The sequence below is a fragment of the Amphiprion ocellaris genome, chromosome 18, assembly GCF_022539595.1.
Source record: "Amphiprion ocellaris isolate individual 3 ecotype Okinawa chromosome 18, ASM2253959v1, whole genome shotgun sequence".
In the NCBI taxonomy this organism is placed as follows: Eukaryota; Metazoa; Chordata; class Actinopteri; family Pomacentridae; genus Amphiprion; species Amphiprion ocellaris.
In genome coordinates this window covers 33,288,336-33,301,833 of record NC_072783.1, presented here as the reverse complement: position 1 = coordinate 33,301,833, position 13,498 = coordinate 33,288,336, and the positions used below count along the sequence as shown (strand labels likewise).

The 13,498-nt window shown below is 39.5% G+C and overlaps 1 protein-coding gene across 3 annotated transcripts in view; it reads right to left on the bottom strand.

The window, feature by feature from the left end:
- LOC111583265 (CDP-diacylglycerol--glycerol-3-phosphate 3-phosphatidyltransferase, mitochondrial) overlaps positions 1-12,466 on the bottom strand; it is a 37,622-nt gene extending 25,156 nt beyond the window's left edge. For all 3 annotated transcript variants that reach the window (XM_035958156.2, XM_023292259.3, XM_023292260.3), the window contains exons 1-3: positions 12,320-12,466; positions 3,932-4,142; positions 686-763 (exon numbers count right to left, since the gene is read on the bottom strand). In XM_035958156.2, coding sequence (XP_035814049.1) covers positions 686-763; positions 3,932-4,142; positions 12,320-12,426 — 396 coding nt within the window. In that variant the 5' untranslated portion in view covers positions 12,427-12,466. The remainder of the gene's footprint in view (positions 1-685; positions 764-3,931; positions 4,143-12,319) is intronic.
- Positions 12,467-13,498: the final 1,032 nt, after the last annotated feature.

Sequence of the window (13,498 nt, the reverse complement as noted above, 5' to 3'; positions counted from 1 at the left end):
ATCAATCCCATCTCTTTGTGTTAACGGATCCAGGTCTTCCATTAAAAATCACACCTGCAGTTTGACATTCTTCGAGTTGAAACCACAAACCACCTCGCATTTTTGTACCGGACTGGGTTTAGTTCATTCAGTTTCAAGCAAAACCCAGGCTCGAAAACAAAAGTCACATGGACTCGCTGCACCTTATTAACTCACATTTCTAGTAATCCATCATCCTGTGAGGCTACAGAGTCTGGCAGCTGATTCTGATGCTTTTAGCTGTAATTAAGCATGCCGGCTCATCCGTGCCTTTTGTATGTATTTCTTTCATACCAGCTTAGAAAAAATACATGAAAAACAGCTGAATATGAGCATCGGTCCAGACTGTGGTTTGCTTTCGGTTAATGTTGTTATGCTAGGCTTTCCAAGCATGAAGAACAGCAGGCTATCACATGCCAGCGCTGGTCTTCTTATACCCATAAACCCTTGCATTCTGGGGTCATTCCTTGTAGTTGGTCTCGAGTACATTTTCATTCTGAGCAAACCACAGCGCGGTCGTCCTGGAAGAGAACTCTGACTCATATTTTCTGGCATCTCTGACCAGTTATTTGGCTCTCACTCATGTTTGGATGTTACTGTTCTCACCTGTCCAGAACTAAAGAAGTAAAACTGCTCCTGACACACATGCAAACGCCACTTTTCTCACCAGCTCCTGCTCCAGCTGACCCGTCCCCAGATACAGCGAGGCCATCACCACTCGCCTCTGAGCCGTCCTGATTCGAGCCTGACGGGGAGGAAACAGAGAAACAAACAATCACAACAAATCAAGAGTGCAGTGACGCGAATGGGTGATATTATGAAATGATAACCTATTTTCTGAAGTTACACGAACACAGCTGACCTGAGGCATGAGGAAATATCTACAAGGCCACATAAACTAGCAGATAATAAATCAGTGTTTTCAGGTTAACAAAATGTTCCAAATTTTCAAAAAATGTGAAAAACTGTGAGTTTTTTTTTTTCAGTTTTATGTGAAAACAGTGTAAAGGGAGACGCTGAAGGAGTCTACCAGCTGAATCTGCAGGTTTTTCTTAACTTAATGAAGGCTTATAATGAGTTTCAGCTCACTGATTAGCTGTCCAGCCCCATCAGGCAGCTGTTTTCTGTGATTAAACTCTAAAACCTGACTGTAAACTACCTGCTCAGCACTCAATGGCAGATGGAAGCAGTTAAAATTAGCTGGTACAAAGAGCGGAACGTTGAAGATATTTAGCTGAGGGGCTGGTGGAAACCAAACATGGAGCTAAAAGAGACTGAATGTTGGGTTTACATTTGCCAGATGACCAGAATAACAATTCAAAATGTATGATTATGGTGCTACGTAACTGCTGAATGTGTAAATAAGGATATGTCACAATTGTTTCTGCTTTCCTGAAGTGGGAAATGTTGTTTGTTGTTGCTTTCAAGAGTACTGAGCTTAAAGGGTGACTTCATTCAAACTATGAAAAAAGAAAGTTTCTGGCTTGTATGTAGTAATGCAGTTAAGTTTATTTAAAAACCCATGAGCAGTAACATTAAAACCACCTCCCTAATATTGTCTCGGTTCTCCCTGTGCCTTTAAAACAGCCCTAAGATGAAACTAGGACTGAACAATTAATGGATTTCCAAATAAAATCACAAATCTGCTGCAGCGTTTGAACTATCATGTCAATGTTTTTATAAATTCACGTCATGCTGTTTGTGTGACACTCGCTTTTAATGGTATCTTATGCAGCAATGCTCCATCACGTGTTTTTTTACTTTATGACAAAGCAGATACTGAACAAAAATTTGACAATATGAATTATAACAAAAATCAAATCGCAATTTCTGTAACAAAAATTAGATATTTTTTCCAAAATCACTCAGCACTATCCAAAATCCAGAAATATTGCTTTTACTGTTGATAAGACAACGAAAAGCTGCAAATTCTCACATGAGAAACGAGAATAATCAAATGTTTAGCAGTTGTGTTTCCAAAAAAATGACCTTTTCAATAGAGAAATAAAAGAATTTCCAAACAGCTATTGAAATTTCTGCAGACTTACATGATTAACTGACTAAAAGACAGTCAAAATAAAATTCCTTTCACCCTGTCTGAAGACAGAAATCTTAAAATGTAATAATTATCTGGTAATAGGACAAAGGGTAAATGAAAACGTATGATCTTTTGCAATATGACAGAGTATACACAGAATTGGAAAACATGAAAATCCTCAAAGTTTGGAGTCAAATTTTTCATTTTTGAGCAACAAAAATCTGAGGTTTTGTTGCTGCTACTTAACATTTTGGTTTAATTCAGTTATTTGTGCAGTTTTATTACCTGTTTTGAGAAGGAAATAACCATGTATATGCCTCTTTATGCTGCTTAAAGCATCAGAAATGTTCTGGCAGGATCGGAAACAATCATAAAAATAGATAAATACTGATAATTATAATACACTGCCATCCTGATGAAATCTTTCAAACTCTCAAACTTATGGGGAAGTGTTAATAAAACAGTAAATCACACCCGTTCACACATCCTTGTGACCTTCTGCTACCCACAATAGAAACACAACTTTCACAATGACCTGTTTATCCATTGAAAGGTGTGATACGGCATGTCGTAGTTTTAAACCTAAAAATATAACGTAATAATGCTGCAGGGTTCGACAAGGTCAAACATGGAGTGAAATTCTTCCAAGATACTATTAAAAAGCTTTTTTTCATGTTTAAGCTTCTCTTTATATCTCAGCCAAACAGTGGTTTTGTCTGAGGGAAGCTCGTGTCTAACTGCCACACCAGCAGCATTTAAACCGCAGCAAATTCCTCTTTCTTTGCTCCTGGAGCGGCTGAACGGCTGAAAGTTAGAGGAAACCTAAAAGGGTCCCAATGTGTTGACACCCAGCAGGTGTGCTAAAAAAGAAACAAGATAATAACGCAAAAAAAGAGGCCTAGTGTGCCGGTGTTTGAACTCAAACTGCAAATTTTATTGTGTTTTTAATAACAGATTCACTAAGTGGCCGAGTTTACAGACAGGAAATCCGATGTGCACACTTCTTGTCTTTTAAGATTGCTTTAGCTGGTAAGAATAATTTCTGGAAGCCAATTTTGTCCAGCAGGAGCAACAATTATAGGTTGAAACCAATAAACCCGGCCAGCTGCAGTGAAAACTCAGGTGTTACAGAGTACACAGAGAAGAGTTTGCTGAGAAAATAATACTCCTTCTGAGTTTTTTAAGCCATATTTGACATCATACATACTGATACATCTATGAAAAGTCATCCTAGTTTGAAAGGCACATTTTCATTTTTTCATTTATCCAAGAAAAACCTATAGGATTGTCAACTTTCCAACAGTCCTTGAACTACTCATCTGTGACACACCCTCAAATCTAAGCCTACATATGTGATTTATGAATTGCTTTATTCTACATGTGTCGTTTTAAAAATTAGCCCAAAATAAACCGCTAGCAGTAACCAGGTTCCATCAAAAACAAAAAAATGTGAGCTCCTCTGTTTAACCATGAAGCCGTGATTGAAAGAGCTGTGGCCAACAGTCATGTGACAAAAATTCAGGGAGTTTTTGGTTGAGCTGAGCTGAACTGTGTTTACAAAGAACAGACAGAAGACAATTATGAAACCAAATAAATATGTAAGTAGTGAAATGTCTACAGTATGTATCGTCACTGTTGTTTTTCTGGAATTTCGAACATCTAATTCCATTTTTTAAAATCAGTTTCTTTCAAAAAAAGATCCAAATAAATAAAAGAAATTCCACTTAGTTTTTGTCTGTTTTTATAAATTATGCCAGATTATCAGTTCTGTTTACTTCTACTTATGGTTTTGTTGTTTTCACAGATGTGCAGGACTTTATATTCCAGTAGAAAATGAGCCCACAATGGGTAAAAAAAGCCAGAAAACTGACGGACCTTCATGGTCTGGTAGAACTGGTCAGGTGAGGTCAGGATGTGGACGTGGGCTCCCGGTACCCTGAAGGCCGGAACGTGTTCTGCCATCCATCTGAAGTGGCTGCAGAGACCGTCGGTGCCCTGAGCTCCGGCGGACCCGGTGGGCCTGGAGACATGACGGGGAGGCAGGTCGGTTTCAGCCAGAAGAGGAGCCAGCAGGAGAACGGAGGAGCTGCAGGACACACAGGCAGAACAAGAAGTTGATTTATGTTGCAGAAAGAGCAATCTTCTATCAGGAAATTAGTTCCGTTCTTGTAGTTTGCTTTGAGATTTGGGTTGAGAGTTTGAGTGTTCCATGATTGAGGTGTTAAAACAGCAAAAGTTCAGTCACCACAAGCCTTAGTGTACAAACTGAACAGCATCGTCTTGTGATATGTCTACTAATTTATTGTTCAATTGGGAAAAGTCACCTACATCTGACAATACAATAACTGTAGACAATTTTAAAATTAAAAGACAAAGGTTTGCTTGTTTCAAGAGTTCGATGCTTCTGTTCGTCACAAATGATGACAAATTGAACAGCAACATGTGTTTGGACTGTCGCACAGAAAAATTAGTGCTTTGATGATGAGAATTTTTCACTATTTTCTGACATGTGCACGGTCTAAACATCAACATTTTTAGGAATGATATATTAAAATTGAATGAAACTGAAGACCATATACAGCAGGTCCTCAACTCACATCGGTGTTCCGTTCCTACGGTGTGACCTAAGCAGATTTTCATCTTAAGTCAGAACTCCGGTGAAAATGAAAACAAAGTCGTTATGTGCATCACAGTATCGATCAGTTTACATATTTATACAACTAACAGCAACGAAAACAGTCATTAGCTCACACTGAAACACAACTCAGCAGGAAAATACCGGTGAAAATGGAAACAAAGCCATCTTATAGCGCCGCCTGACGATGTATTCATCCGCTCCACTCGCCAACTAGTTCCACTGAACCAGTTCGACGTAACAACGAAACATCGTACGTTAAACCGAGGACCGGCCCGTCGTTTCACCGTCCAACGTAACGGTGAAACGACGTAAGTCGAAGCCGTCGTAAACCGAGGACCTCCTGTAGTTTCAAAATGTGAAACACTCCTGTGAAACAGATTTTGGGACTCAAATGATTATGGAACATTTCTTAGGTGGAGGAGTTTTGCATCATTTTGATTTACTAAAGACTAATTGTACCTTAATGTTAAATGATCCAGCACCGTTGTAGGCATGAGGTTATAGTTAGCTGGCAGTGTTTGTGACAATATTAATTACCACAGCTAATTGTCTTGTTCTGTCATAAACTCTGAACCAAAGATTTCCCCAGTTTTCATTGTTTAAACCTCTAGCACTTCCAAGACTTCTCAGATTTATCTAAATTTCTACTAATGACAAGCTGCAGTCAAACTAAGGGACTGTGGATCCCACTGAAGTCTCACGAAAACTTCTATTTCTTTTTACTTTTAAGGCTTTTGAGAGTTGATTTTAGGGACATAATAGAGATTTTTAAGAACCATTGAAGCCCGACTTTTATATAAAAGAATATCACTTTGTAAATCTCTGCAGATAGGCTGCTTTAAATATAATTTTTCCTTGCAGCTACAAATATGTATTGAAATTCATTAAAAGAATTTTCAATTAAATCTTTATTAAAATTGAACCCATTCACAGATAACAACATAGCAGCAACTTTTACTCTTACATATACATCTTTAGTTTACGACGTGCCACAACAAACCCCGTGTTGGCAGACTGAGCAACAGTTCAACAATAACATGACAGAACACTGAAGTCGTGTCATTATGATAATATCGTGTTTACACGTTTCAGTTAGCTATTGTTTGAACAGTTTCGTCTTCTGTTAGGGGCATATAGTTCACTGTGATTGGCTGACAACTATCTCAACACAAGGTCCATGTAGTATCTGTGAGGCTTCACTCACACAATCTCAAAAGATGGACCTTGTAGTGACACTGTTGTGTAAACGCTTGTTTCCAGGAAAGAAAGCAAACTGGTAAAATCATTATTTTGATTGTCTTCTTCCACAAGGTGCTTTGGCAGTTAAAACATGCAAACACGGACAACCAAGCAAAGATATCAGGAAAGTCAAAAAAGTAACTTTGTGCAAAAAATTCAATGTAGAATGCGTCTTAAAAGAGCATTCCCTATTTCAGTGACAGAAGCATTGCACAAATATGGACCAAACTGTCCAAAATGAACACTGTTTAAGGAGGTTCTCCCTCACATTGTGATTTCATGGACACCCCAGATTCCTCCTCGTCTGACCATCAGAAAACCCACCCAGGAATTAGTCTGATCCTTAGACCCTGTGAGCGTTTATAACCCCCGTCTTCATTCCAAGTCTGGACCAGATACCTAACCTTTGTTCTAAACCTGGACAGTTTAGAGCTTATGGGTTAACTTATGCAATAACACAAAAACACAGGAAGGCACATTCAATAACATTCAACTTTGAAAAATTCTTCTTGGTTTTTTGTTTGAAGCTAAAGCAGCTGGGACAAGATGATGGAAGGCAGAGCAGTCAATTAAAATAAATAGTAAAAATGACAATAAATTCAATGAATAATTAGCTAGATCAGCACTTTTATATCAAACACAGGCAGTTTAAAAATTAAACAAAAAGGATTGAAGGTTAAAAGTTAGAAATGAAAAATCAAAAATAGTTGTTTTTCTGCTTATAATTTCTCCTATGGAAACCCAGCTGCATACGTGTGTTTTGCCAGAATGACGTAGTGAAACTGCAGAGCTGCATTATCACGATCGATGTATTTTACTTTCAGCTCGCTCAAGGAGACCTCAGAACCGGTCAGGTGCGTGTTTTATCACAGGAAAACAATAGTTGCACAGGTTTTGTGTTTTTATGCCTCGCAGCCACCAGCAGCGGCTCGAGTGTCAGATGCCAGAGATTCTTCCCATTACATCAACACAGCAATAATAACTTCACACGAACTGACAACTGGGAAACGCTTGGACGGTAAACCGAGGCGCCGGTTTATTGGGTACAACCGGCTCAAACAACAGTCGAATAAAGGAAATACTTACACACATACACTGAGATTATAATGTTGTATAATAACATAACTGTTTAATAGAAGTGTTGAACTATACATCGTGTTGGAGGAGTCTGTGCTGTTGTTGAGTTGTAATACTGCAAAGATTGGGTTTGTTGCTCTTTTGTAAACCTTTTGTAAATCCAGCCTTTGTACGTCAGTGTATCCTGAGTTTAAATAGAACCTGTTGGTCTGATGACCCATATTAGTTTTAGCTGCATCTATTAAACTTATTGTGTGTGCGTTCCAACACCTGTAAAGCCGCAGTACATAACATGCTGGTAACACATTAAATATGACCCAGTACATGGTATGTTGAATGAAGTCTGCCAACAACAGCAGCGTATCCAAGTACATCCAGTTGTATTTTGCTGTTTGCAAACCACCATACCTCTCTTGACATTCTGACCTATAATCCTCAGTACAGAAAAGACGCATCGCCACAAAGTCTGGCACGAGTAAAGATCAGGAAAGCACAGACAGACGGCAGCTCAAGCTACAGATTGTGACGGATATACGAGTCAAACTTTAACGTGTAACATTATGATAAAGCTGTTTGTCCCAACTGTGTGCATGGTGACAATTTTTGTGATTCAGAACACTGCTAATGTTAAAGTTAGCTGGAAACGGCACTACACATCAATTTTGGTGCAAACGTCACCCCAGTGGCCACTTGTGGTACTGCAATGAATAAACATAGGGCTAAAACTTTCCCCATAGACCCCAATTATAAAGGATGAAAATCTGAAACAACCAAAATCAGAAGAAAGGCCAATATTTATATAGTCTTTCTCTTATTTTTCCATCTAAGCTAGTTTCATTTTTTTAAGCATTATTGCAATGGTAAATCAATGGGCTGAGCGGTTCAAACAGCACATGTGCAGTGGGCCGTTCAATAATGATACAAGGCTGAAAAATAATCAGATTATCATCAAAGTGTGGATAGGGGGACAACAGCTGCCATTTTTTCCTAAAAAGTATAATTGTCACAACAAACCGATTGAAATAAAGCACTGAGGTTCTACAGACAAGCGCCGGCTTGTAAATCATATTCCATCCATTATCTACACACCCTCATTAGGGTCGCAGGGGGCTGGAGCCTACCTCTGGACAGGTATCAGTCTATCACAGGGCCACATATAGAGACAAACAATCACACTCACATTCACACCTACGGACAATTTAGAATCACCAATAAACCTCAGCATGTTTCTGGACTGTGGGAGGAAGCTGGAGAACCTGGAGGAAACCCACACATGCACAGGAGAACATGGAGACTCCAAGCAGAATATGGAAGGCCAGGCCGCGAACTGACGATCTTCTAGCTGCAAGGCGACAGTGCAAACCACTGATCTACTGTGCAGCCCCCAATCAGAGCAGATTGAATTATTTGGAAGGCAGCTTCAAAGAGACAGGAGCTAGAACTGAGCACTTGGGACAGACTAAGAAGATATGAAAAAAATCATGTGCTTTTTGAACTTTAAAGCATATAAATGTATTTTACTAGAATATAAAAACAAAATCCTAAACCTGTAAAAAATACATAAAATCAGCTCTTTAAGTTTAGTTTGTAGTCATTTCAACTACTGGTGAGAGTTTACTATAATCTGGCCTCAAACATGGGTAGTGTTGGTTTGGTTACTCGTAGTTTAAAGGCTCATCTCACCGTTTGTCACTTGTGTTTTTAACTGCGTCTGTCCACACTAGAGAAATATTATGCTTGTTTGGTACATGACCAGCAAAAATTACACTCTCATTTCTATTTTTATTTGTTTTTGATGGAAATGAAATTTGAAAACTCTTCAAATTGCAACATATAATCACAAGATTTGTCAAAATTATTGCAATATGATGTTTTTGGCATATTGTTCAGCCCTACTAGAAGCTACAAAACCTTTCTGGCTCCTGCACCAGGGGGAATGACTTTCATTCACACGAGCAGGCCATCTTCAGCTCTTTCATATATATACATGGATTAACAAGTGAACCGTCTTTAAAGCCATGAGGCATCGCTGAAGCTCTGCAGTCTAATGTGACAAAGGCTGGTTGATATTTTTAGGTGCATTCAAACTAAGGCAGCACTTATCAGTTATTTCCACCAGTGATTAATCTTCCAATTATTTTCATGGTTAATAATTTTGTCAGAAAATGGGGATGAACGCCTGGAATAATTTTGCACTCAAACCAAAACTCAACAGTCTCTAGTTTCACTGAAAATAATTTACTGCTCATCTCCTAATGTTTGCCTTTAATCTTTAGGGACGCCCATACATGGGAAGATTTATCAGCGCCTGTACTTTGTCTTTGTCCTATATTCACCAGACACACCAGAGGCCTTTTGTCCCTCCTACACAGTCGCACAATGTAGTCTGACAATGCAGCTACATCCAGTAAGGACGGGGAGGAGTGTTACCTCAGATGTGACTGTGACCTTCACAAGTGGGTCTCCTGCATTTCTTTATATCAATTACAATCAAAAATCATTCAGAACTCACACACATACACAGAGCAGTTGTTGTTCGGGAGTCACATTACAAGAGAAAACACAGTCCAGGGCTTCTTCGTGCTCAGCTGGAAGCTCTTCAGCAAACATGGAGGGGGGGATTTCCCTGGTATTTGATCATAAACATGTATTTTACTCAACAGGCCATAAAAACACCGTATGAAGGACAACTTCCTCGTGTCTACGCAGCTTGTGCTGAATTATCTTGTCTTTTATAGCAGCACAAATGTTATCAGACCGAGTCCACCCAGCTCGGTAATAGGGTTTTATAAGTAATGTGACTCAGCTGACCTGAAAGCCTGAACAACTTTCAGTAAGTTTTAAAAGATAAGACGATGTAACAGCAGAAAAGGAACAATAACAGCGACCGACCTCGAGCAATCCAACATCAGTATTTCCCTCAGGCCACAGTGACATAAGTCTCCACAAAACAAAGGTAAAGTGGATTTTTTTTAATCCCCAAGAAGCTGTGCACTCAGTATCAACAAACTGTAATATTGTCTCTGTATATGTCACCTAAATAAAGTAATTTAGTTATTTAATGACTGCAACAGAGATGGAGCTAACTTTTTATCTTTTGTTGCACTTACGGTGTAAATCCAGGCCACTGTTCAATATACTATGTTGTATCACAGGCTCTGCTCCTCTAAGCAGGCTGTCACCAACACTTAAGAACCTGATTAAATAGTTTAGTGCCCAAAAATGACGCTAGATGATAAGATATGACTCACAGTTGGTGTTCCACTTCATCCCCAAAACTCAGTCAAAACACCATATCCAAGAAGTGCTACTGCAACTCTAAACCGCCAAACCGTGGTTAAAAACGTTCGGAGCACACTGTCAGACAACGCTGTAGCATCAAGATTTCGCTTTACGAAGAGACCAAAAGTTCATACAAGCATACAGATACAGGTGTTCATACAATCTGGCCATATTCTGTGTGAAATCATGATATCTGTGTCATGAATAGGTGTTGATCTTGTATTGTTATGGACAAGTATAAAGCAAGAGTAAACACTGGAGGACAATTCACCCTGTTACATGCAGTACACATTATATTGGGGCTTTTATTACCTAATCATAATATTGCGCCTTAGACTTTGATCATCTTACAGTGATATCCCTCACAGTCTGTAGTAAGAAACGAAGCTTGTTTATACTCAAGTAAGACACCGTGACGTATGTTTTTTTTTAGCCAGACCAGGCACTAGTGCAGCGGAGGTAGGTCTGACTTTACAAAAGCAAACCGGCTAAATGCTGGACTGCGCTTATGTTTGTTTTAAGGCCTCTACACACTGTGCGAGTTTAACAATCCTATAGGTTCACAGCTTGCTCCGCTGTATGACATGAATCTAATAATCTTTGGGCATGACATGAAGTTTGCTGCGTGCAGATTGACAATGAAAACGCAGCTGAATCTCAAATTATTCCAAATCCTTGAACCTGTGTCACAGTGTCACGTAGGACCACCGATTTAGAGCCAAGACCAAAGATATCACCATGATTCTCTCACAATTGTTGTCTTTTGTCTGGGACGACAAAATCGCACAGTGTGTAGAGGCCTTTAGGCAGCATGGGAGATCAATCTCAGTTTGTTTATAAGGACAGTTTCAACAGGAGGGACTGTCATGCACCAACATGTACAGACAGATGGACCAGCTGCCAAAACATAGCACAGAGAAGTCCAAATTAGAACTCACACAGAGGGAGTGTGACTCCTCTGGAATGGACGCCATCATCTACTATATCTACATGTCACAGTCATTTTCTGATATATTAATGCCGTATTTATGCTCAAAATCTTGCATATTGCAACTTTACTTATATATCTTCAAGTAACACCTGTGCTTTCCATTCAACAACAAATCAGAGTCATTTATCATGACAGAAATTTTGACTTATCATAGGAGGAAAACCACAGGTGAAACTAACTGTAAAGAATGATTTAGTTCCATTACCTCTACCAGTAACTCATGACAGCATTAATGCTGGCAGAACCATTAAACCAGGGAAGTGGAATGCAGTTCATCTGAATTTTACCAATTCCTCCGGTGCTTTTTTCCTGCTATGACACAGCTCAAACGTCTGCAGTGAAAGGCCTATTGTTGGCTGTTTAAAATGCCTCAGAGACCACAGGTGTGTTACAGCGTGTGGCTCAAACAACAGGTGTTCCAGGTCGTCTGCAGGTGTTTTATCACCTGATTAACATCATAAACTGCACGGACCATGAAGTTCACATGAACGGACAGCGGTAGAAGTGGGTGTCTGAGAGGTGTCTGGTTTCAGGATGGGTAAAAGGACAGTCAGCGTTACACAACAACGAGAACACCATGTACCTTTACCTTTTACTGTAGGTACATGATATACAGTCTGTGGTCTGTACAATAGACTGTATATCATTTATATACAGACCTTTGAAGGTCCAGACCTTCAGTTCTGAAAACTCTGGGATGTCATAATTTCCCCCTGGGGACAAATAAAGTTTTCTGAATCTGAATTTCTCTGAAGGTTAGCTGCTGTTTGCTAACTCTGGTGAGGTGATCTACCTACCGGGTTAAAATGCACTAAATGTGACCTGAATCTGACTCAATTTAAAATGTACAAACGTCAGTTTAACCCAGAAGGAGCTAGATGTTGTCTGCTGAGCGTGGAGCTGATTTCAGACTGAAAACTGACAGAATAAAAGTTCCAGTGTCCGATAATGGAAGCACTACCAGAGGCAGCATTAGCAGCTGGACGGCACAGAGTAGCGGCGAGAAAACTCGTCTTTTAATCCTCGTGTTTCTTACCCTCCTCTTCTATCCCTTGCACGAAACAGCCGGTCTGATATTCGGGTAAAAACCCCGGCGATGGCCGGAGAGGACACCAGCCTCCTCCACGACATGGGAGCCGCCATAGCTGCAGCGCAGTGTTTGAATGAACTTTATTGACAGCGCTCTGAGCTGACAGACACAGTGGTACCCTGAACTACCCTGAACCACACAGAAATACCCTGAACTACCCTGAACCACACAGAACTGTTTCTAACCAACAGCAACAAATTAAATATTGCTTTTTCCTTTATTATTGGTGTTTTTAAAATGCCTTTAAATACCTCTAGTGGCAACCCTGTAGGGCAGGAGTGGGCAATTAAGTTTCCTATGGGGCCACATGAGAAACTTTGAGAGTTGTTAAGGTGACCTCATGTGGGCCAGTCAGGGTCGGTCATTGGCCCGGATGTGGCCCGTGGACCATACAATGACCCAGTCTGCTGCAAGGTGACCATGAGATACTCAAATTATACTTTAAGTATTTTCAAAGATGCCTGATAATTTCAATATATTTAAAGTATGCCTCCTCTATATGGATAGAAAATTGTTATATTACCAAATACTATCCATGACCAAAGACACACATTCAGATAGGCTCCTCAGAGGTTACTCAACATGTTTTATTATGACAAATTTAAAAAATAATGAATGAAATAATGATAGAAATAATGTCTCTTCTGTATTAGAAAAAAAACAAGCTAAAAAATACCTTTGCTATATTAGCAATACCACTTTAACAAAAATAGCTCTCACAAACTTACAAAAACTAACAAAAAATATCTATATCTTTAGTTTTAGGTCAGTTTAGTGGCCCAATGGAAAACAATGAAACCAGGACATTTTTTTACTTTATAAAAAACAACAAGGACAGCCAGGACAGGACATGAACAGGGAAAACAGGACATCTGGTCATCCTGTCACCCTGCAAACTACTTTATGACTAAAGTTTTACATTGATGTCACCTTATTAAATGTTAAATAAAAACACGTGTAGATGGATCATCCCTGCATGTTGGCTTCCCGATGCATTTCTGAGAAAACGTGTTTGATCTCTGACCTCCATTAGTCTACCCCAGGTGTGACCTCAGGTGTCCCTGCAGGTTTCCAGTCATGCAGCACAGAGCATGTATTGTACTAGGGTGTTTGTTCCAGCCGTTA